At 43.3% G+C, this 26,025-nt stretch overlaps 1 protein-coding gene across 1 annotated transcript in view; it reads left to right on the forward strand.

Moving 5' to 3' along the window:
* The window catches only part of LOC129161159 (adhesion G protein-coupled receptor A2-like), a 113,216-nt gene that overhangs the window by 42,412 nt on the left and 44,779 nt on the right, over window positions 1–26,025 (forward strand). The window contains exon 2 of the mRNA XM_054738226.2: window positions 7,160–7,231. Coding sequence (XP_054594201.2) covers window positions 7,160–7,231 — 72 coding nt within the window. The remainder of the gene's footprint in view (window positions 1–7,159; window positions 7,232–26,025) is intronic.

The raw sequence follows: 26,025 nt of genomic DNA on the forward strand, positions 1-26,025 counted from the left end.
ACAAAAGTGCTATACAGTACATGTTTAATTATAAAACAATATTCAGACAGAATAATATAAACAATTAAATAGCATTTAATTTAATTACATTACATTTTAATAGCACTATGATAAAAACAAATGGTCAAATATTTCTATGTGTATATTGGTGGAGAACTGGGTTTCTCCATGCTGATTATATAGCCTAGGCATCATTTGATCCATCCTAATCATACTTTCTTTTAATTCTGATTTAGATGCCTCGAAAGCCATCTGTAGACAAAGACTCACTTTTTGAAATCCTTTGCAATTCAAAAGAGGCCATATTCCAAAATGGCAAAATAGCCACTCCAACTGCCCCAGTATGGACAGAGATGAGTCATCAGCTAGAAGACAAGATGTCAGCAAAAGCCCTGTACACCTTTGTGAAGCTGAACAGATATAACATCTGGTCAGTTTTGGAAATCACTGATCAGGAAAGTGATGGTGAAACAGAGGTACATTCCGGTGACATTTCCTATGGACAAGAAAACTGTCTGGCCTTTAAACTTTAGGTACCTTTTGAGGACTGGGTCAAGTTCATTCCAGAAAAGGTTAAATATAAGGACAAGTTTTCTCATTTTCAAAAAAGAGAATACACTACCGAGGCCCGGGCCTGTATTTGACTCAAGCTCATCAAGCTCCAGGCCTTTATTGGAAGGAGGACCAGAATTAGAGGCAGGCCTCAATTTCTATTTGAGCAAAATGAGCTAATGGTTCGCTGGAGTTTTTGACAATTAAAATTGAGCCCATATTTTCAAAGTTAAACACATTTCTTTCAACAATGGTAGTTCCTACTTCAGCCCTCTCCCCCTCCCCCTGCGCAGCGGCCGCAAACTCACTGATTTGCCTGCAGCCTCTCGGAGTTCCTGCTGCTCTAAACATTAAAATAATTATATCATTTTCTGTTCCTCACTTCTGATTACCTTCAATGGTATCTGTTTGTTGCAACCACCAGGTACAAAAACTAACTTGTTTTTATTTGTCTATTTTTCTGTCCTGTCTGTTTATTATCTTCCTGCATCTCCTCTCGAACCTAAAGAAAAACTGCTACCTGGGTTCATATATATTCACCTTATGAGTTACCTTTGAACTGCAGTTCTAAAAGATCTACCGACCGCAAAAACAGCGCAGTGCTCGCCGGCCACATCAGTTAGGTGCGTCACCGAGGACAAAACGGGTGATGCGCCCCGATCCACAGCAGCGAAACGCATCAGGCACAAATAAAAGAATAAAAGACAGAAAATATAAAAGGAAATGAGCCGACATGAACGATCGCGTGTTAAATTAGTTTTTGAGGTGGCGACACCTGATTTGATAATGTTACTGTGGCAGTGCTCAGGACGCAGATGTCTGGAGCGCGTCAACGATCAGAGCTTTGCATGTGCAAGCTGGTTAAGGTTAGGATGGGGGTGAGGGGAAGGTTAAATTGCAAGAGGGTAAACGTCACAATTTGGTTAAATGTCCGTTTTACGGCGGGTGTCAGTACCAACACTCTGGCACAGCGCGTTGCCTCCCGATGCGCAGGAGCTTGTCATCTGCTGACAGCAGCCTGCTGTCTTTTCTGTGGACTGCATCTTGCCGGTCATTATCACGTGACAGCGACTAGTCGATGACAGGCATAATAAGTCACTATAGAGCGGTGAAGTCGACTAGTGACTAGTTCATACAACCCCTGCTACTGCTCCCCAGAGTGTTCTGCAGCATAATCAGCACGTTCTCTTTGAACTTCATATCAAATTTTCGCCTCCTCTTCGTCTCCCCACGGTTAAAGTTACACTCGCGGTCTATCACTGGCAAATCAAAAGTGAGACGATGACACAACTGCCCCCGTACTTGCTTGTTACCACATTCCACCCGGCCACAATAAAAATCTGGCCAGTATTCACCTCCGCCGACTCCAACACTGGCCAAAATTTGATACCCGACAGTTAATTAAATACAGGCTAATATTAGAGGATTTACGGTATTTTGAAGCCTGGCACCTGGACTCATATCTTGAACGATCTTATCTGGAAGAAAGTGAAAAACACATGCACACTTGTTTTCCGAAGAGTGAAGATCCATCCAACCACCAACAATAATTATTTGAAAATTAGAGGCCACTGTAAGGAATGCCAAGCTCAGTTGGAAATGTCATGTGACACAGAGCCAGCAATTAATAGTCCAATGGTGCTCCAGTGTTCTATTACGCATGTAGACGTGTTCCTGCACACTGGCTGTTCCAAGCGGTTCATGTCTGGAAACTTGCGTGACAAGATTTCCAAAGAGCTGTGTGAAGGCAGGATGGAACCAGCTGTATGGAGGTCCGCCAAGGCAGCAGATCTCATGGATGTTGGAGATCCTGAGCCAAGCCACCTTCCAAATTTGACCACCCTGCGAAAAGCCAAACAAGAGAGGAAAGATTTGGAATCAGGGCACAAAGATCCCATTGCATCTTTACATCTATTTAAATATAGTGCACCAACCTGTTATAGTATCCGAGATATTGGTCTGGACAGGGTTTTTTTGTCACTACTGGAGCCATACTCAGTTGCATGTTTACAAAACATCCAAAAAAATTCCCTCAACTGTGTGCTTTGATGCAACAGGCTCAGTTGTGAAAAAACTGCAAACACCAAATGGCAGATCTGGTCATGTCTTTCTATACCAAGGCGTTCTGACAGCAAAAAATTGCCCCAGTGTCCCAGTAGTGCAAATGTTGTCAGAAAAACATGATATTAATGCCATCGCAAACTGGTTGACAGAATGGATTCGTTCGGGTGCACCTGTACCAAAGGAAGCTGTGAGTGACTTTTCTCTAGCTATTCTTGGTGCTCTGGTCAAGGCTTTTACTCTTCACCCTGATCTGAAGTCCTACATCAACGAATGCTTTCATGTCCTTCTTGGAACTCGGTCTGCTAAACTTCCCCCTTGTTTCATCAGGGTGGCTGTTGCACACTGCATCAAGATGATATGCCAGTGGGACTGCCTGAAGAAGAAAACGCGCCATGTTAAAGATTTCTTTGTCAGGTCAATTGCAAAACTTCTGCAGTCACAGTGCTTGGACCAAGCAAAACACCTCTTACATGCCATTATGGTTGTGGCCCTCAGTGAAGCAGAAGGTTATGACAGTTCTGGAGCCCCTCTTGCATCAGAAACAAGCAAAAAATATCTGAAAGCCCAAATTGCTGATGACTCCATCATCGTTCCTGGAGAGAAGACGGAAGAAAGTGACAGAGAGGAATCCGTTGATGAGATCCAGACTGACATAAGACAGTGGATAACAGAAATATGTGAGGAAAGCAGGTCACTTGCTTCAGCTGATGGGGACAGGGATAATATTCACTTCCTTCCTGACATTATTCCACATATGGTAAGACTTGCAAGTTACTTGCCACTATGGACAGGAATAATGGTCCCTGCATTTCAAAGCTCCAGCATCACAGCAAGCTCAGCCACTGTTGAAACGGAGTTCAAAAACATAAAACACGGCCTTTTCAAACATGAAAACTTGCCAATCCGAGCTGATCGCTTCATCGCTCATCATGCTAAATTAAAACGTGTAATATCTCAGACACCGTTGCAGCACAAATGTCAGTTTCACCTGCATAAATAAGCACAAAACGAAGCACTAAAAAAGTAGACTATTGTGGTCCATTTTGGAGCAGTTTGGAGTGTGTGTGTGTGTGTGGGTGGGTGGGTGGGGGGGGGGGGTGACCTCTGAATGACCTATAAAATAAAGTTTAGTATCACAAAAACCATAGCAGCACAAATGTCAGTTTCACCTGCACAAATCAGTACAAAGCACTAAAAAAGTAGACTATTGTGGTCCATTTTGGAGCAGTTTGGGAATTTGATGATGTCATCATGCTAAATTAAAACGTGTAATATCTCAGAAACTGTTGCAGCACAAACACCAGTTTTAACTGCACAAATCAGCACAAACGAAGCACTAACCGAGCAGCCTATTTGCCTCCACTTTTGAAGCTGACGGGGGTCAGCTTCACAGAGCTGCAACGCAATCCCAGAAAGTTGAAATATTTTCAACTTTTCATCACTGTCGCTCGGACGAGGACCAATCAACGGAGGTTTCATTCACTGACCAATGAGCGGACAGGATGCTCCATACATCTCCGAGCGAACATGAAGGAGAGGTTGATTATTATTATGTTTTATATAGTAAAATCAGAAGTAAGATTTCACATAACTTTAGCAGCACCTTGTGAAACATCATATCTACCACTTTTTAAACTCTAAACCACTTAAATAACCTTCATTCCCTCCAACGTGACACAGCCAAACAAAACAACGGAAGTTTCAATTTCGCCGTGGAACAGACGGCTTTGCCACTGGCCACTACTGCGGGTCGCCTCCCGTGTGTCAGGTAATAAAAGCGACAGCGATGAATTTCACTGATCGCGGTCGTTTGTCGCTTCCCGTGTGTCATCAGAGAAGACATCTTCAGCCAAGGCCTCATGCAGAAGCGAGACTCCTGCATCTTCACTCTAAATAAAGTTCATCTTCCTTAAAATTCTTAAGTGATTTTACAATTTATAGGTTGAAATAATCAAATGTGTTGAATAAACAAGACGCTTAAATCCTAAAATGAAGAATCGAGATTCTCCGTACAAGGGTGCGTATTCTCGAGACAAACTGCATCGGATGGTGTTTTATTTAGCTTATAAACCAAGCAGCCAAATAGATTTCACAACCCAGACTCCACAAACTCTCTTAGATGCTTAAAAAAGGTTTTGCTAAAACATCACACTCCATCATGTCATTCATACCTGGTCATGTATAACCATTAGTTTAGGAAAATAGAAATAAATTCATTTTATAAACTATATACTGACTCTGTCTGAATTAATATGAAGTGTGTTTATGGTTCCTGAATAAGTAAAGAAACTAGAATCTTCTGATTAAACATTCAAAGATAAATCAGATTGATATTTCATATTGATATTTATAACATTGGATGATTGTACATTAGTCCATCTCTGGTCTAATGCTGCTATTATAACATTTTATATAATATTTTTGTGTCATTAATACATCCATGCTGTAAATGATTTAAAATCTCTATTAAATCATATTGCTCCAAGTACAGGGTGAGGAGGAGGAGTAGCAACCATTTTTCATTCTGACTTATTAATCAGTCCCTTACCGATTAATAGCTACAGTTCATTTGAACATCTTAATCTTAGTTTTCCTAATCCAGATTGCAAAACTGTAAAACCACTCTTGTTTGTAGTTTTATATCGTCCACCAGGCCCTTTGAGTTTTTGGATCAGATCTCTGATTTTTTATCTGATTTGGTGCTAAATACTGATAAGGTCATTATAGTGGGGGATTTTAACATTCATGTGGACATTGAAAATGATAGTCTCAATGTAGCCTTTAGTAATATCTTAAACTCAGTTGGTTTTACCCAAAGAATACATAGCTCCACCCACTCCTGCCATCATACATTAGACCTTGTGCTGACTTATGGCATAGAGTAACAGGAAATAACGATATTTCCACATAATCCAGTCCTCTCGGATCACTTTCTGATGTGAAATAAAACTACACTTTTAACTCCGGTGTAAAACAGGGGCTCTTACAATAGTTAGCTAGGAAAGCTGATGTTTGTTTGCCTTGAACCATCCATTTTTTATGGGTGATTAGATTAAATGTATTATAGAGAGCATCAGATTAAAGTGCGGCGTGAACGGAGCACCCAGGGGAGGGGGATGGCCCGACTTTTGAACTGAGACCGAGTCATGCTATTGGCTGAGTTTTTTTCGACAAAAGAGAAAGGATCACTTCATTAATATATTTTTTTTATTTCCACATTATATTTATAGCTATAATATGTAAATGGCCTGTATTTGATATAGCATCTTCTAGAGTGCTGGGACCCCCAAGGTGCTTTACAGCACTATCAGTCATTCACCCATTCGCACCCTGGTGGTGATGGGCTACATTGGGCAAGGCAGCTTTATTTGTATAGCACCTTACAACAGCATACAACTGACCAAAGTGCTTCACAGAAATGAAAACATTAAAAACAACACACAACATAAAACTAAAGCTTTTCCAGTCCCGTGGAACTGTCCCTGATGTCCACGCGATAGTTAAGAGCCACGTCAGCCAACACAGCCCCACAACATCCAGAGTTTATATTTTTATTTACAATAAAAAAAATTAAGAAGGATGGAAGGTGAAGTGAACACAGGTCATAATTAATGATTTCATGCACCCTGCAGACTGGCGCTGATGGCGTGACTTCACTACAGCAGCGTTTGTTTTCCACGCTGGAACTGATGTTTGTTTCCTGAATTATCCTGATTTTAAGAACAATAAAAGTGTTAGTGATTGTTTATTTTCCATAACCAGTTTTTCATTCTGTTCAGTGATATCATGTTTGTGTTTGTTGCATCAGTTGAGCTCATTTAGATGCATTAGGTGATGAACTGGGATCAGATTGTGTTGATGGAAATGACTCAGCTGTTTCAGGCATGTGGGCTCGTTCTAGCCTGTCTCTCCATCATGTCTGTTCAGCTCTGAAACATTCTGAATCCCAAGGTCCAGTGGGCTGAATAATCAGACAAGATAGCACCTGCCAGTGAGTACTATTTTTCTGTTTTGTGAGACTAATGCATCTCTCAGAAAAACATATAGTTCATCATTTTGCATTCAGCACAGCCATAATTCATCCGAAGAAACAAACAAACAAACAAAAAAAAAAGAAAAGCAACGACAGCTGACACAGAAATCATCAAACAGAATATTTCTGAATATTAATTCTTTTAAAAATTGCTGTGGTGTTTTGCATAAATTTGTTTGGGCATGTGATGTGTGCAGTGGATGAGTGGATGCTTCTGAAGCAGCAGGTCTAAAGTCCTGCCATTCCACTGATATCCTGACATGGAGAAGTGGAGGACGGCTGCAGCTCGGATCATAACCCACCTTAAACACAAGCAGCAATAAATACTAAAGAAACGTGGCCTGGATAAGAAATGTTCAGCTTCAATCTCATCAGACTTTAATCGTTATCTCTTGCCAACAAATTGACAGTTACAGAAGTAATTTCCAACTGCTGCGTTTTAGTCGTGTTTGGAATTGCTCTGTTTGCTCACCTTGTCTCCTCTCCTCTTTTTCTTTTGACACTGAACAGAAATCTGAGCAACAACAAGATCGCTCTTCTGAGAAACAGCTCCTTCTATGGCTTGGCTGCCCTGGAAAAGCTGTGAGTACTTAAATCAAGCACTCTAACTGTTGGTCCTCCCCAGAGCCCTGATAGCTGTCATCACGACAGTAGCATTGTGTTTTATCTGAGAAACGGCAAACAGGGACATGGTGGGAATGAAGGGGTTCTTGTTCATTTCCAACCCAGCAGGAGCTTTTCTCAGGCCTCCTGTGCTAAACTTCAGCAGCTGCATTAACCCTCTGACAAAAGGGATAAAATGCATCATCATCAAAGAAAAGCCTCTCATCAGGGCGATGGGACAGGATGACTAGCGAGCTGCGTCCATATTGAAGAATTGTAAATCATACTCAGTAACCATGAGGGTTGTATTCATGAAGCCTGATTATGAGCTCCATGACGGCTGCCCTGACTCTTCCCCTTCATTGCTCTCACCTCCACCCAGCCCAGTGAGCACTGATTTCCCATCTGATGGTGGCACTGGCGTTGGATGCTGATGAAGAAATCAGCAGAGAGGCTGACCTCACAGAGCCATACACTTGTGATATTGGTGAGCGGAGAACCTCTCACAACAGTGGTGTTCTGCTGCTGAATACGTGGATGTGTGATGAGTGGAGGACCCAGGGAGGTGGGGCAGTTCAGTGAGACCAACAGTGGGACTGTCCAATGGCTGGTTTTGGTCTGAAACGTGTTATTAGTGGAGGTTTTTAGACAAATATGAGAGAAACACTTTATTAATAAATTTCAGCAGCAGTTGAAGTCCAGCCAGGTAGCCATAGCGAGTTAATCGTTGCAGCTAGATGTTCCCTCATTTGGCCCTACTGACTGGCTGGCTGTCTGGATCTGAGGGTTGTGAATGACAGGCCTAATAAGGCAGATGTATGTGCTAGCACCACCCCTCCTACAGCTGAAGTCGTAATTTAGATCAACAAACACGCTTTAATGCAGCTGTTTTGTAGTTGCCCCTCAAGTGAAGGGTTCTGTGGTCTAAAACAGTTTTAATAATTAGTTCATCTGAAAATTATATGTTTGCAAATTAAGAGGATTTTATTCAATATTTTCATGGTGGTTTCTGTTGAAAAGAGTAACTGATCTGGATCTTCCCTGTTGTAGAGAGCCTCTTGCATGGCCTCTGTTCAGAAAAATAGCTTTTCTATTCTTTAAAGCTACTGGCCAGAGGCACATTTCCTTTGACAATGCTCTAAAACCTCAACTGAAAACATTTCCACGGCTGAATTTTTAAGGAAATCCGATGTTTTTAAAGACCGCAGCAAAAAAATAAGGTGGCTCCTGATCTGAGCGCTACCCAGCTTCTTATACATAATACTAAGAAGCTACTGCAAACAATTAGTTCCTCTGGTTATTCTGTGTTAGCGTTACAGCAGACGACAATGTTTCATCAGTCAGATGTAGTTTCTGAAACCTGCTAGTCGGTCAGCTTTTTTCCTTTGGATGACAACAAGGAGAACGGGTATTGGATTGCTGGTTAGCCACCAACAAGCCGGATAGCCGGAGGTGCAGACATGATTGATACTGTTTGACTCCATCTGGACGATGATGGTACGGCAGTGTCGGTAGTTTTTCTGTTTTTTTTTTTTTTTTGAATATTTAATTTTTGTGTTCGTAGATGAGCTAACACTGACCCTAGCCCACAGCTGCATTAGGCTGTCCCAGTATAATTCAATAATCTACAGAAACATTAAACGATGTGATGTCAGTTTTACCGCTGTATGAACATATAGATAATGCCAGAAAAGATTAATCAACAGCTTATCAGCTTAACTTCTCCAACTTCTCGCTGAGCTTGTTGTTTTAGCGGTAACCAGGAGGGAACAAAGGTTCTACCGGTCTCGATCTATTGTTGAAATGTGTGGACCATCGATTAGATCCAATCTCTGTGCATGTCAGAGCTTTCCCAAATGAATTATCTTCTCCTCACCAGGAGTAACACAGGTAGCCATGCTGCCACAGTTACACTAATGGGGCACCTAGTTATTGGCACCAGTCCAGGAGGAGCTGTACAGTTCCAAATAGATTTATAGTTAGAATATGTATATTTTTTTTTACATCAAACCTCAGCGCACAAAGCCCTGACCAGCACCCATGGTCTGTGCATCAGCTGTGCTCTAAATAATCTGACTGACGCTAGTGATGTCTGTCCAGTTCACTGCGGTCCTCTTCAAAACAATTTCATGATTTTCATGTTACTACGTTAGTCAGAAATGCATGTAGGACTCGGACATATGGTTCAGACATTTTGCTGCCGCTGTAAAAGCACTAATCCGTAATCATGGGGACCACAAAGTTGAACAAACTACAGCTAATCATGGCATAGCACCAGTAGTTGCAGCAGTAGCAGTAGTAGCTAGTAGCAGTAGTAGCACCAGTAGCTAGTAGCAGTAGTGGCAACAGTAGCAGTAGTAGCTAGTAGCAGTAGTAGCTCCAGTAGCTAGTAGCAGTAGTAGCACCGGTAACTAGTAGCAGTAGTGGCAACAGTAGCAGTAGTAGCACCAGTAGCTAGTAGCTGTAGTAGCAATAGTAGCAGTTGTAGGACAAGTAGCTAGTAGCAGTAGTATCAACAGCAGCTAGTAGCAGTAGCAGTAGAAGAAGAAAAATTCTTTTTTATAGCGCCTCTCAAGATAAAAATCACGAGGCGCTTCACAAAAACAAAAAATATAAAAAAGAATGTATAAAATGGTTAAAATATATATTTAAAATGGTCAAAAAATTGACAATTGTGATTAAACAATGTAAAGAAAGAGAGAGAGAGTGAATAGATAAGAGGTAAATCAGTGGATCCTGAGGAAGGTGGAATAGAGCTCCAGACTAGTGATGTGTCGGTCGTGACGTGAACGACGGGAGCCGGCTCATCATTGGGAGCCGTCCCCTCCCCTCCCCCCGCTTTGGTGAAAGCTACAGGCGATTGGTCAACATGTGTAACTGTGTGTCCAGACTGTCCACACACAGAGCAGTAGGGGCGGGGAAGAAGGAGGATCATACTCAGACACACAGCAGAGCACATGTGGGTGGAGGGAGACGAGAGGGAATGAGGAGGAGGAAAAAGGTGAGCGAGAGAGGAGAGTGCGACAAAGACGGTGAGAAAATGAGCGCCAGCAGTCGGAAAGTGGAGATTTCTTAAAGTGTTCAGTTATTAAATCCATAGAAATGATAAACATTTGATATATTGCTTTTTTTTTACATTAGTAAATTATTTTACATATGTTTTGCATTATTTTGGTTCTACATGTACTCTACGCAACAGAAAATCTGAGGAGCCACTTGGGAGCCGAAAGAGCCGGCTCTTTTTGGTGAGCTGAGCCAAAAGGACCGGCTCTCTAAAAAGAGCCGGAATTCCCATCACTACTCCGGACGTCACTTGACTCTCAGAGTAGACACCATGTTGGCAGGCAGCAAAGGTAAATAAAATGAATGGGATCGGCTTGGATTTTACTCCGTCGGAGTTTACTTCACACTTTAAAACCGAAGAAATCATTTTATATAGTCAGAAATTAAATAGATAAAACATATCCAACCCTTACCATGCCCCTGGGATACTTTTTAAAAACACCAGAAGCTGTCAGAGTGGACCTCTTTCAATTCAATTCAATTAAATTCCATTCAAAGATACTTTATTAATCCCAGAGGGAAATTAGAGTTTCAGTACACACAATTCAGAGATCAGACATACATGGGCAAGACACATGACAAGAATTGGTGACTGTGGTCATTCGCAACCCAACTCGCGCTACCTTAATAGAGATCCAGATTACATAAGGATTGGTTCAGGTGGAGGGAAAAAAAAAGGCACTTCAGATTTACCCTCCACCGGGAGGGCGGCTTTGCTCTGCAAAAAAAAAAACCCTCCTCAGCCGCGGTTTGCCTACCCCTGGTATAGCCTATAAAATGACATGTTTTCTCCAGGACCAGAGAGGACACAAACTCAATACATCTCTTTTATTGTGAGGTAATAATTTCTCTGAGTTTTGCGGTTGCGGGCGGGAGTAGACATGCACACTGCGGGTGCGGGCGGGAGTGTAACACACACGTTGCGGTCACGGGCGGTAATTGTCAGAAATTCACCGGGAGCGGGCAGGAGCGGGATGAAGAAAACAGTCCCGCGCAGGGCTCTACTGCTGCATTTCAGTCAGGTTTCGGCAACCTGCGGCTCTTCCATCCATCTGATGCGGCTCTCTGTGCTTGTAAAATAATGAATGGATATTTAAATAAAATGCTTTATATTTTACTGCATTAATTTAACATCTGTATGCCAATTCTAAATGTAAAGATTGTCTGCGTAAACCTGAACAGTTCCAACCCGGTCTTACTGTCAGACCGGGTTGACTCGTCACGCTTGTGCGTAATCATATCGGCGCTTTCTGAGAATGTCAGATTCTGGGCTTCTCCTCAGACGGCTCCTGGATGCATCGCCACATTGGAGACAGGAACAAGCACTATTCAGCCAAAGTTTCATAATCAGGGAACATTTTCTAAGTGACAAGTCTCTCTGAAAGACAGGGTTTGGAAAACACTCGCTTCAGTCGAAGGAATCTTCCCGCATGCGCTCTGGTTCTGCGATGCGCTCCAAGCCCCTCTCCACATCTTCAGCTCGCTGTGTACCTTATGTAGTACACGCTGACAGTGAGCTGCGCTGAGCAGTGTCCAGCTCAGATGTTCAGATGGGAATCTTTTCTTGAGTGATTTAGTGTTTCAATTTTTTTTATGAATTCGATTAAAAATAAAGGCGCCCGGCCCGTGTCCGAGGTAATTACACAGTCATTGGCCCGAAGGCCCAGGCCGACCCGAGGGCCCAGGGCTTCAGTGCAGGGCTCTAGGCCCAAGGGCACCAGACAAGGGCGGAAATCCCATTTCAATTTTGGGAGGGACAATAAACAGAAAAACTTCAGAGAGTAATTTTTGGGGGGGGGACATGAAAAAAAAATGCTCTCTACATACAACACTGTATGTCCTTATAAGAGACTGACCTGTAACTCTGTGCCTATGTCTGACAGGCTCTGGCTGCCTGTGCTCAAGTGACTGGACTTTGCCTAATGAAACCATTTAGAAACAATTTCATAGGCATTTCATTTCTTTCTTATAGATGTCTTTATCAAAATGCAAGTTTCTACTTACTTGATGTTCTGGAGCATTAAAACACGACCTGATGTCTGCTGTTTTTCATTTCTCTGCCATTTCAACTGACCTGGTCTGCTGACGGTTGGACAGCAACACACACACAGATGGGATATTGTCATTAGAACAGAGCTGGAGGATATTGATCAACAATAATATCTTGCCAATTTTGTACATCTCCATAAGCATCCTTTCTTTTTGTTTTCATTTCAATAACAAGACTGTGGCCTAAAACGGAATAAGCAATTCAGAATAAAGATTTAAAAGTAGATCGTTAATAGTTGAAGCAACATGTCCTGAAATGACATGGCTATTAGCTGACCAACAGCTACACGTGTGGACGGATGCAAAGCATTAATTTTAAGTACTAAAACATATCTAACTTTTTCACAACAAAGAGAGGGAACATAAATCCAAATAGTTCCATATTGATTTTAATATATTTGAAATTTTCCTTCTAAATATGGCTAGAAAAAATACCAAACTTCAAATCAGCTTTGACAAGTCAAGTATCAAAATGACTGAAATCTCTTTAATAAATCATTGAAATGTTTGGCTATTAGAGAATAACTCTGTAATATTTAATAACTTTAACTAAGTCCCACTGAATGAAAAGATACACAAAATCTAAAAATATATTCTTGAAATATTTGTTTCATTTTAATAATAAACATTAAAAACTTTTACTTTACAAATACACTAAACATATACATACTCTGTAGTTCATCTTTCAATTTAATCGATCTCTCACTTTTCTCAGTTTTCATAGTGTTTTTGGGTCTGTTTGGCCAACGGGATCTTTGGCTCTACGTTTTACACTGAGAGCTTTAAGCAACGTGCCTCCACCACACATTTGCTGCAACCAGTTCATCCCTAAGCTGCACGGTGCACCTGCACTTTGACATTTTGTAAACAACTGCAGAGCCTGGGGAAGACGCGATAAGAGCGGTTAAACGCTGTGGTTTTCCATACATCGGACCAGTTAGTTTTGATTCTACCATATTAATCTGCTAAATAGGATGAAACGCGGACATTTTCATCGATCTATAAATGCTCCGCAGATTCCAAGGGCAGACCGTGAAAGCGTACGTGTCCGAAAAAAGGAACTTTTGATCACCTTAGTGAATGGAATAATAATAGCGGAATAATCCTGGAATGACCAGAGAACATGAAGTGACAACTTTTTTTTTTTTACTGTGGTGGTGGTGGTCTGTCATAAAGGGATCTCCGACCAGTGATCAAAATCTAAAGATAATCGGTGTCTATGTTTGACATTTATGACCACATTTGACATACATATTTAAGTTTGTAGAACAAGCGTGTGATAATTGACTTACTGCTGGAAACCGCTGGCTTTTTGATTCCCGCCTGAGCCTGCGGGCTGCTGTGAATCTGTGAGCGGGGCAGAGCCGGCAGCCCCGCCCGTTGGAAACAGCGTGTGTGGACCGACCGTACCAACTTGAGGAATTGGGGGGGGGGGGGGGGGGGGGGGGGGTGGACTATAATTTCTCAACAATTAAAAACACATTGTTTTGTATTTGCAGACTAACTTTTACATTGTGGTTTTAGAAGAAAATACAGGTTTACTGATAGCATTTATACATTTAAAATAACTTTTGTGGGGGGGACAACTTTGTGTGAGGGGGGGACGCGTCCCCCCTGGGATCTCCGCCTATGGCGCCAGATTCCGATTAGAAATTGTTTTGGGGCTAGACAGAGATAATTTCCCCTCTGTCTTAAAGTTCCTTGGTCCTCAACCTCTCACAATCCCAATAATGCACATTAATCTATCAAAATCCATGCTGATTCGTCTACTCTCTCCTTGATGGCATCCATCTTTTGTGCCAATGAATGAATCTCGACCAAAGTTCCAAGCTTACGATTCATCTCAACAATTACGTGAGTCTGAATTCACAGCACGGTGCAAACCATCTCTGAGCTCTGGGAGCAGGCCAATATTCCTCGACAGCTCGTTAATTTTCCGGTAAGCCAGGAAGCCTCCAAGGCCAATGAGCAGGAAACCTGACACCAACACCACGAATATCCACACTTCTTCAGAGTCCTACACAGACAGCTGAGATAAACAAATCAAGTTCCACTGTTTCCAGGCGTCCATGATGTGTCCAACTGGGTCTGTCCCGGTGGGGCATCCAGGAGCCCCTTCTCCCGTTCTCATCGTTGAAAAAATTTTATCAATCGCGTTGAGTGACCAACTGACGAGATCCATTTTAGTGATTTCAGTTTCCAGTTTCCAGAAAAAATGCAGAAGCAGCCGTGCACCCAGCACACACAGACAGACAAAGGGCCTTGAGGATAGGAGAGGAGGAAAAAAGCATCTGCACCGTCCGAGAGCCAGAAGAAAGCGGATTTGAGATGCCCTGACATTTTATAAATTTATAAAACTAATTAAACAAAAACACAAATAACATAGATTTACATGTAAGAAGTTTAAATAGAGTGCTGTGCTGTTTGAATGTATAAACTGAACACCAAGAGAAATCACGAGTCTCATTTTTTTGTTATTTTTCTGGCAGCCAATGAAGCTGGAGGAGAAGCGGGGTGATGTGGGTGTGTTTGGAGGACTTGGTCAGAAGCCGAGCACAGGCATTCTGAACCACCTGTAGACGGTTCAGGGAGGTTCTGCTCAGACACGTGAAAAGAGAGTTGCAGTAGTCTAAGCGTGAGGAGATGAAGGTGTGGATAACTGTCTCAAGTTCAGAGCGAGACAGAATGGGACTCAGCTTTGCAATGTTCCTGAGATGGAAGAAGGAAGAGCCAACAAGAGAACTGTCATGAGAATCCGGGGTGAGAGCTGGGTCAAAGGTCACACCAAGACTCCTGACAGAGGGTTTAGTGTGAGAAGCAAGCTGACCAAGGGAGTCTCTGACTTTGGGAACCAGCTTGTCTGGGGCACAGATGAGGATCTCAGTCTTATCTTCATTCAGCTGTAGAAAGCTCCCAGCCATCCAGGTTTTGATAGAGTCTAAGCAGGTGTGTAACAGCTGCAGCTTAGACATCTCATGGGGCTTAAAGGAGATGCACAGTTGGATGTCATCTGCATAAAGATGGTAGGAAATTCCTTTGAAGGAGCTCAGGATGTGCTGAAGAGGAAGCAGATAGAGGAGAAAGAGCAGAGTCCCCAGCACAGAGCCTTCTGGGACACCATGGGTAAGAAAGGTGGTGGAGGACCTAAACTTGGAGACGGCCACAGAAAAGGAGCGCTCAGACAGATAAGAGAAGAACCACTCCAGAGCAGATCCTGATACGCAGTCTCTACGCAGTCTCTCAGTCTCTCCAGTAGTAGGTGATGGTCAACAGTGTCAAAGGCTGCAGTCATGTCCAACAGGACCAGGACAGAACAGTCCCCTGCATCACTGTGAGTCAGAAGGTCATTATCATAGCTATCGTAGATGTTATGTTGATCAAGAGCAGCCGTGAGCTGTTTAGCCACAACCTTTTCCAAGATCTTGGCGATGAACGGAAGTTTAGAGATGGGTCTGAAGCTGCTATGGAGAGAGGGGTCAAGACTCGGGTGGATTACAGCATTCTTAAACTGAGCAGGAACCTGACCAGAAACCAGAGAAGCATTAATTATAGAGAGCACGCTGGGACAGATGGACTGAAAAACACTTTTAAACAAAGATGAGGGTAAGATGTCGAGGGGGCATGCAGAGGTCTTCATAGAGTTAACTAGTTTGGTTAACTCAGGCAAAGAAACAGGATTGGCCTGGTTGGAGTCGGGAGAGGCAGCGATAAGGCTAAAGGAGAGATGCTAGATCTAACCTTATTGACTTGTCCACAAAGAAAGACAGAAAATTTTCACAGTCTGCAGCAGAGTGGATGGAGGCTGTAGGAGAGGCAGGAGAGACGATACTGCTGATGGCGTTAAACAGCACCTTGGGGTTCCCTTTGCTCTGGGACACCAGGTTGGAGAAATAGACAACCCTCGTGTCTCTGACTGCAGAGTTAAAGGATGTCAGAAGATTCTTTAGGTGCAGCAAATGGATGTGGAGATGAGTTTTAGTAGTAGCTAGTAGCATTAGTATCAACAGTAGCAGTAATTGCACCAGAAGCTAGTAGCAGTAGTATCAGCAATAGCTAGTAGCAGTAGTATCAACATTAGCTAGTAGCAGTAGTATCAACATTAGCTAGTAGCGGCATTATCAACTGTAGCTAGTAGCAGTAGTAGCACAAGTCAATAGTAGCAGTAGTATCAACAGTAGCTATCAGCATTATCAACTGCTGCTAGTAGTAACAGTAGCATCAGTAGCAGTAGTTGCACCAGTAGCTAGTAGCAGCAGTATCAACAGTAGCTAGTAGCAGTAGTAGAACAAGTAGCTAATAGCAGTAGTATCAACAGTAGCTAGTAGCAGCATTATCAACTGTAGCTAGTAGTAACAGTAGCATCAGTTATAGTATTGCACCAGTAGCTAGTAGCAGCAGTATCAACAGTAGCTAATAGAAAAAGTTGCACCAGTAGCTAGTAGCATTAGGGGCAACAGTATTAGTAGCTCAAGTAACTAGTAGCAGTAGTATCACAAGTAGCTAGTAGCAGTAGTAGCATCAGTAGCTAGTAGTAAGTAAGTAAGTAAGTAAGTAAGTAAGTAAGTAAAAGTTTATTTTTAGAGCGCCTTTCAGAGATATAAATCACAAAGCGTTGTACAACATGATAAAGATCAGGGCAAATACCTCTAACCAATAAAAACATCAGAAAACAATAGCAGTGATAAAATAGAAAATAAAATCAAGAGTATAAACAAAGAGAAGGTGTGAACCCGAACAAAGCCATCTTTTTGAACATTTAGGGAGGGAACGCCTGGGTGAAAAGGTGAGTTTTTAGATGATTTTTAAAGACCTCTACTGTGTTAGAGAGACTGAGATTTGAAGGTAGACTGTTCCAAAGTCTGGGTGCAATAGTCTGAAAGGCCCTGTCCCCTTTGGTTTTCAGTCTGGTTCGAGGAACAGCCAGGAGGTTTTCAGATGTGGATCTAAGGTTCCGTGAGGTGGTGTGTGGGTATAAAAGCTCAGATAGGTGTCTTGGAGCCTGGTTGTTAAGAGCTCTATAGGTCAGGGCTAAAACTTTAAACTAAATTCTATATTCTACCGGGAGCCAGTGGAGGGACTGTGAAACTGTGGAATGATGTGAGCTTGTCTACTGGATTTGGTTAGGAGTCTGGCTGCTGCATTTTGGATGGCTTGAAGGCATGAGAGGGAGGTTTTGCTGAGACCAGTAAAAAGAGCGTTACAGTAGTCTAAGCGTGATGACACAAAGGCATGGATGATTTTTTTCCAGATCTGCAGTAGAAACCAGTTTACGGACTTTTGAAATGTTTCTCAGTTGAGAGAAACAAGAGCGGGAGATGGTTTTGACGTGTGAGTCTAAACTTAAAGGTGGATCAAAAATAACTCCCAGGTTTCTAATGTTGGCCTTGGCTGATGGGCAAAAAGAGGCAATTTCTTGCCCGATTTTTGGCTGAAGTTCCGGGGGTGCAGCGATCAGGGTCTCTGTCTTGTTTGCATTGAGGACAAGAAAGTTGCTGGACAGCCAGTTACTGATCTGTGTCAGGCAGAGTACAAGTGTGGCCAGCCTGTCCAACTGGTGTGGCATAAAGGAAATATAGAGCTGAATATCATCAGCGTAGATGTGGTAGGAGATGTCTGGGAAAGACTGAATGATGCCAGCTAGGGGCAGAATATAGAATGCGAATAGTAGAGGCCCTAGAACTGAACCTTGTGGGACCCAGCATGTTAGAGAGGCAGTATCTGAAGAGAAGGTTTCTGACTTCACTGTGAATGTTCTGTTGGTGAGATAAGAAGAGAGCCAGTCTAGAGCAGTACCTGAAATCCCAGCCAGGGCCTTTAACCTGTTTAGTAGAGCGTTGCGGTCTACAGTGTCAAAAGCTGCACTGAGGTCAAGCAGGACCATGACAGAGCATTTCCCTGCATCAGCAGCCATTAGGAGGTCATTATGCACCCTTACTAGAGCAGTCTCAGTTGAGTGCTGCTTCAGAAAGCCAGATTGGAAGGGGTCAGAGATCTTTGACTTAGAAAACCAGGAGTTGGGTTTCAACAACCTTCTCAAGTACTTTGCTGATGAAAGGTAGCTTAGAAATGGGCCTAAAGTTACTGGTGGAGCTGGCGTTAAGGTTGGGTTTCTTTAAGAGAGGAGTCACTACTACATTTTTAAAGTAAGATGGAACACAGCCTTGGCTCAGTGAGCTGTTGATTATAGTCAACAGAGATGGACTGATAGAGGCAAGGGATCCGACTAAAACAGAGGGAGTTAAGATATCTGATGAGCATGATGAGAGTTTCATCTGACTGATTATTGAGGTTAAGTCATTTAGTGCAATTGGGGAGAAGGATGTGAAAGACTCGGAGCACTGAGGGGTGAAGGGCTGGTGGAATGCTGGATCTCAGATTCAACACCTTGTTTGCAAAAAAGTGGAGAAATCGGTTACAGTCATCAGCTGAAGATAGCTGAGCCTGCTGCGGAGGAGAAGACACGATGCTGGAGATGGTATCAAACAAAACCTTAGGATTATTCTTATTTTGGCATATGAGGTTGCTGAAGAACGAAGACCTGGCAGTTTCTGAAGCTTCGTTGTATGACTCGAGAAGTTCTTTAAAATATTCGCGATGAACAACCAGACCTGTCCTCTTCCACCATCATTCCGCTTTTCTATAGGAGCATCTAAGTTCAAGAATCTGGTTGTTCAGCCAGGGTGAACTGGAGGCACTGGAACTGCGGCTGGTTTTGTAAGGAGCGACCTGATCTAGAATTTTGAGGCAGTGATCATTAAATGAGTTAGTAAGGAGCTCTACGTCATCAGAGGAAGGAGGTACAAAGTCAAAGAGGGAGGAGAAATTTAAAATGGTAGAATTGTTGATAATACGTCTTTGCTTAGCAGAGACTGGTAAAAGAGATTCAGAATTTAGGTTAATATGAAAAGAAACTGACTTATGGTCACTGAACACAACATCATTTATCTGCAGCTTATCAACAAGAAGTCCATAGGAAAAGACCAGATCCAGGGTGTGGCCTGCTCTGTGAGTGGGACCAGACACATGTTGAGAGAAGTTGAAAGAGTTCATCATGTTTAGGAACTCCCTAGTGGAGCTGTTAGATAGATCCTCAGCGTGGATGTTGAAATCTCCAACAATGATTATCCTGTCTAGTTTAATAGTTTAAGATAGGAGATCCTGAAAGTCAGACAGGAAGGATGAAGTAGATCCAGGTGGGCGATAGACCAGAATTCCATGAACTGGTTGAGCTCGACCAATTTTAATCATGATCATCTCGAATGAGCTGTAGGAGTTTGAGGATATAATTTGGCACGAAAAGTGTTTCTTAAAGATAACAGCTGTTCCTCCACCGCGGCCTGTGGTCCGTGGAGCAGAGTAGAAAGAGCAGTCTTGAGGACAGAGTTCACGGAGATGAGTGACGTCATTTTCGCGCTGCCACGACTCAGAAATACACAAAAAGTTAATTTTTTTGGTGCGGAACAGATCGTTGAGGATGTGAGACTTGTTGGCGATGGAGCGCACGTTAATTAACATCATTTTCGCGGAGGAATCTGGCGATGTGTGTGCCGCGGACTCCATAATGGTTGGCGGCTGGCGGGCTAAGCTACGTAGCGACTCCAGGCTACGCCCTCGGAGGTTCTTTTTCTCCCACGCCTTCAGGTAGCGTCCTGCATCAGGGGCTCCATTGAGCAGCGAGATCAGCCCAACTCCGTTTAGTTTCTGTTGGATCCGCCACAACACAGCCGCGGAGCAGCGATCAGGTAGAACTTCGCCTCTCAGGATCTTTCGAAGCTGAATGAAGAAGCCCGCTGTCTTCCCCCGTTTCCTCTTCCATGGCCTCCTGGGCAGCGGCAGGCCGACAGGTAACAGAGGGCCGAGACCTGGGTTAACGCCAGTTTCCAGAGGCGGTGGGAAAGCGGGTCCGGTATCGGAGTTCTGGAGGTTGATCATCGCGGACCTGATCGACAGCAGTAAGTCTCGATCATATGTTAGCAGGGACTTCGCACCAGATAAAGAAGAAACAATAAAAACACCAAATAACCAAAAAAGATCAGGAGCCTAGCAAACGGACAACCACTCATGGGCGCCATCTTGTAGGTGTGTGTCAGTAGCACCAGTAGTAGTACCTTCTTCACCACTCTCTCTTTATTCTGCTCTTCCACTTTCCTCAGGATCCAGTGATTTCCCTCTTTCTCGTTCACTCTCTCTTTCTTTACATTTTTTAATCACAATTATCTATTTTTTGCTCATTTTGAATATATTTTTAATAATTTTCTAAATTATTTTTCATATTTTTACATTTTTTGTTTTTATCTTGAGAGGCGCTATAGAAAAGATTTCTTCTTCTTCTTCTTCTTCTTCTTCTTCTTCTTCTTCTTCTTCTTCTTCTTCTTCTTCTTCTTCTTCTTCTTCTTCTTCTTCTTCTTCTTCTTCAGTGGCAACAGTAGCAGTAGTAGCACCGGTAGCTAGTAGCAGTAGTGGCAACAGTAGCAGTGGTTGCTCCAGTAGCTAGTAGTACAAATGGTAAGTGGCCCGCATTTGATAGCACACGCACGCACGCACGCACGCACACACACACACACACACACACACACACACAGGTGGGGATGAGCTATGAAGTAGCCACTGATAGAGGCGAGGCTGCAGGGAACAGAGGCTACCAATCCCTCTGATCACCACCAGTAAGCAAGGGGGTTAAGTGTCTTGTAGCAGTAGCAGTTGTAACGTGATGGAAGTGGTTACTTTTAACGAATGATCAATAAGATGTGATATTCCATATAAATATGAATGATCAATATTATTTGATGATGAAGTTTCATCATCAATCAGGTAATTTGGGTAAGACCAGGGATTCAAAACACTTCACAATAATTTGAGACGGGAGCAAAAATATTGTTTATATGTACACTCCACCTCCCTCTACTCCCCCACTTGTCCAGATCTAGGCTAACATCAGATTGTAACCATAGACCCTATCAAATAAAAATGTTTTAAGCCTAGTCTTAAAAGTAGACAAGGTGTCTGCCTCATGAACTAAAGCTGGGAGTTGGTTCCACAAGAGAGGAACCTGATAGCTAAAAGATCTGCCTCCCATCCTATTTTTAGATATTCTGGGAACCACCAGTAAACCTGCAGTCTGAGAGCGCAGTGCTCGGTTAGGAACATATGGAACAATCAGGTCACTGATGTATGATGGAGCTTGATTATTAAGAGCTTTACATGTGAGAAGGAGGATCTTAAAATCTATTCTGAATTTAACAGGCAGCCGATGTAGGGAAGCTAAGACAGGAGAGATATGTCTGGGGCAGCAGTAGCTCAGGTGGTAGAACGGGTTGCCTCATGATCGGAGGGTCATGGGTTCGATTCCAGCTCCCGTCAGGAGTATCCTGCTGTTGTGTCCTTGGGCAAAATACTTCACCCAACTTGCCTGTGTTAGTGGTGGTCAAAGGGGCCGACGGCGCCAAATGGCAGCCTCACCTCTGTCAGACCTCCCCAGGGCGGCTGTTGCTACAAGTAGCTTACCATCACTAGCAGTGTGTGAATGTGAGAGTGTGTGAAAGCGTATTTGGGGGTCTTGAAAAGCGCTATATAAGTTCAATGCATTATTATTACTATTATTATTATTATTATTATTATTATTATTATTATTATTATTATTATTATTATTATATGGGGTGTGTCCGAATCAACGGGAAGGATGCTTGTAAGAGTGCATTTTGAGGTCGATGATGCCACAGTGCAGCGACGAGTACTGTCCGAATTCGAAGAATACTCATTCTCGCATCCTCAAACGCGTCCTCGCTCCGCACACATTTCAAGGATGGGTCTGTTGTATCCTCGCAGAACAAGGCTATCCCAGCATGCTTTGCATGCCGGCTGTGGATTTTCAATAGGAAGAGAAAATGGGGAGAGCTACGAAGTTTTAAACGTAAGTTTGTTAAAAACTAGCCATAGAAACCTAAAAAGCTTAAAGCGGTTCAATTTATTGACATTTTTCGATTGTATATTAGTTTTTTAAATTACATTTTAGGCACAAATCAGCCAGAACGAGTTTGTTTCGCGGGTCTCGTGTGTGTGTGTGTGTGTGTGTGTGTGTGTGTGTGTAGCGAATTAAACTTGTCATTTGTTTTAAGGACAACGGAGCAAAGAGGCATTTTTATTAAGCTTAGAGGTGAAGAGTGAAGCTGGGAGAGAGGCCTTCTACTGTCATCATGTTAATATTATTTAGCTGTTTGATATTTGAACACATTTATTAAAACAAATACTAACTGATGACTCTTTCTGGTCATTGATTTTATCACCAGTTTTATTATTACAGAAGTTTTTGAACATGTTACATGAACAGAAAATGAAAAGATGGCAAGGAGACAAGATTATTTATAATACCTTACACTCATTTACAGATCAAAACCAGTATGGACCAGTTATGTACGGTTAAATCAGGGTTAACCTGAGTGACTCTTCCTGGATCGTTTATTTAAACTGAGTGAGCAGGAAGTCTTTATCAGTGCAGCTGGATCTGCTGCAGGAGGATCCAGACATGGATGGAGGGCTGGAGCAGACCCGTGGCTGAAAGTTTCTGGTCAGAGGAACACCTGAAGACCTGTGTTGAATGTGCCCAAGCCCGTTCTTTTGAGAGCACCATGTGAGCATTTGTGTGTACACGCGCTTGTTTATGTAAGGTTTCTCTATAAAAGCCTCCAATAGAGAGTGTGAGGGACCACAGATCTGCCCCCCAAAGATGTGTAGGAGACAGGGGGAGCTCCAAGTCCCAGAGATCCAGGCGCTTCCCCTGAACACAGGAACCCCAAGGAGACTGCAACCAGAAAGGCCCCCGCCCCCCTCGAGAAGCACAGAAGATCGCTCCAGGGGGCCACAACCAGCAGCCAGCAGAGTCCCGGGAGATATCAGCGGCAAGCCCACAGGCCCGCCCGCAGCCTCCCACGCCCTGGCCGGCCGAGCCCGGGACCCATCGACCCGGGACCCAGGGGCGACCACCCCCGCCGGGGACCCAGCAGAGCCCAGGGACCCAGACCCCACCAGGCAGCCACCGGGATTGATCAGGCAGATGCCAAAAATCTTAATCCCCCTGACCCCGGAGCCATGAACACTCAGGCAGACCAAGGCACCACGCCCCACACCAGGTGTGGCAGGGGGAGGGGAGATGAAGATTTATATCATCAAAAGAAGTCCCAGGAGAAGAGAGGAGCCAAAGGCCCCACCTGACATATACAGTCATACACAAACACAGTCACACACTCCCTCCCTCATGCTCACACATGCACATACAACCAAAGACTTACAAAAATGCACGCTGGACACCCACTCATGCTCCCCATACACACCCTATTCACTCTGGTCCCGGTACTGCTGCACATTGGGTACAACAATCATCGGTAACCAGAGTTTGACCCTTTCTGCTGGGGTGCTGATTAGCAGGCTCCCCCGCCCAACGCTAAGCACAGCAACCCACCACCCCAGACCCCAGACCCCAACCAGACAGCCAGATCTCCCTCCTAGCCTCCAGCCCCAGGAAGCCAAGCAACAACAGAGGTGTGCTAAGACCCCTAGTCTCCCTCCGCCTGCTCCAATATAGTGTTGTGTGTGAGGTGTATTCCATGGCTGTGGTGAGCAGGCAGTGCAGGCATTGTCTGGCCTATGCCAGCTTATGCCACCACACGCCCCACATGTACCCACAGCCCTCGGTGTCTAAGTGCAGTTTAAAATTGGAAGTGTGCACCGGCACTCGGGGGGAGGCTGAGAAATCCCCCTGCTCACTGTGCTCACTGCCAAGGCCTTAAGTGTGTGTTTGCGTGGAATGTCGTCGGTGGAAGTGTATATGGTGCAAATAAAATTGGGGGCAGGTTGCCACAGGAATGCGGAAATGGGGTCCATACCCGCACTCCCTGACTTGCCCACCCCCCAAGGTCCTATGTGCCTGTTTGTGTGGTGATGTGAGGGAGCAGGAGGAGAAAAATATGCAGGGATGGGGAGGAATGGCTGGTTTGGCTAAGCCCTCCAGGGAGCCAGCTCCCCCACTGGCCCCAATTGGCACCTCTGTTGTCAAATTGCCACCCAGGGCATGGAGACCCCAGCCCATCCTGCCAGGACCCAAAGCAGCAGCATTGCAGACTCTCAGGGAGTCTGAGGGCACCAACCCAGCCCCACCCCATTTTTCCAATTCAAGAGGATAGTTTTCTTAGCGATGCATATGGCAGTCAGAACCACGTGAACCAAAGATGTTTCAAACAGGACATCGTCCAGGTTTCCCAGTAAACAAAGAGAGGGGGAAGTTGGGATATGACATTTCAGACATTTTGACAGATCCTCACATACTCTACCCCAAAATTCCTGGACAGGTGGACAGGACCACAGTGCGTGAATGTAATTGTCAGGAATGTTGTTTGTGCAGTGTGTACATGTGTCAGATGACACAAACCCCATCTTGAACATCCGATGACCTGTATAGTGTACTCTGTGTAGAATTTTGTACTGAATTAATTGTAAATTGGGGTGTCTCATCATTTTAAAAGTTTTTAAACAAGTTTTGGACCAGAAGTTCCGGACAAAGCTGACTGATAGATCCACCTCCCATTTTTCAATAGGGATTACTATTCTATCGTCTATTTTGGACAGTGTCTTATATACTTTAGACAGTAATTTGCGGGGGTTTGAGATTATAGAAGTCTAATACCCTTGGTGGTGTTTGTAATTCTATTTTATTGAGCTTAAATTTTTGTTTGACTACAGATTTAATTTGGTGATATTCTAAAAAGCTATTCTTATCTATTCCAAATTGGGAGACTATTCGATTAAATTCTTCATATATGTGTTCCAGGTATAGGATTCCTTTATTTTTCCAGTCCGGAAGGTTCATCATTTGGTTATTTTTCAAAATGTCAGGATTATTCCAGATAGGTGTGCGTCTGCATGGTTCTAGTGAAGACTCTGTCATTTTTAGATACTCCCACCATGCTGTCACAGAGTTGCTGATACTAATACTTTTGAAGCCTTCATGTTTTCTTATGCTTGAGCTAATAAATGGTAAGTCTGAAAGCTCTATCGTATTGCAAAGTGTCAGTTCTATATCTAACCAGGACTCATCTAGTGGGTTATCTTGCAACTATCTTGGTAAATATTGCAGCCTGTTGGCTAAGAAATAATAATAAAAGTTGGGTAAATCCAGTCCTCCTCTGTCTTTGGTCTTCTGAAGCGTTTTTAAGCTAATTTGTGGAGGTTTATCCTGCCAAAGGAATTTAGTAATTGAGGAGTCCAGAGATTTAAACCAGTCAGCTGGTGGTTTGTTTGGGATCATCGAGAAAAAAGTAATTTATTCTGGGTAAGACCATAATTTTAATTGTAGCAACCCTCCCCATGAGTGATATCTGTAAGGATTTCCATCTTGTAAGATCATCTTCCACTTTCTTTAAAAGTGGGATGTAGTTTAGTTTGGTTAGATCTGCCAGCTTGGGAGAGACATTAATTCCCAGGTATCTGATATCCCCTGACTCCAATTGTGTATTAAGCAAATTGACAAAAGAGAAATTAATTGGTAGAACTGTGGATTTTAACCAGTTTATAGAGTAATCTGAAACTCTTGAAAAATAGTTTATCAGTTCTATTGAATGGGAGAGAGAGGATTGAGAATTCTGGAGAAAGAGTAAAACATCATCTGCATA

Source organism: Nothobranchius furzeri, chromosome 12, assembly GCF_043380555.1.
Source record: "Nothobranchius furzeri strain GRZ-AD chromosome 12, NfurGRZ-RIMD1, whole genome shotgun sequence".
In the NCBI taxonomy this organism is placed as follows: domain Eukaryota; kingdom Metazoa; phylum Chordata; class Actinopteri; order Cyprinodontiformes; family Nothobranchiidae; genus Nothobranchius; species Nothobranchius furzeri.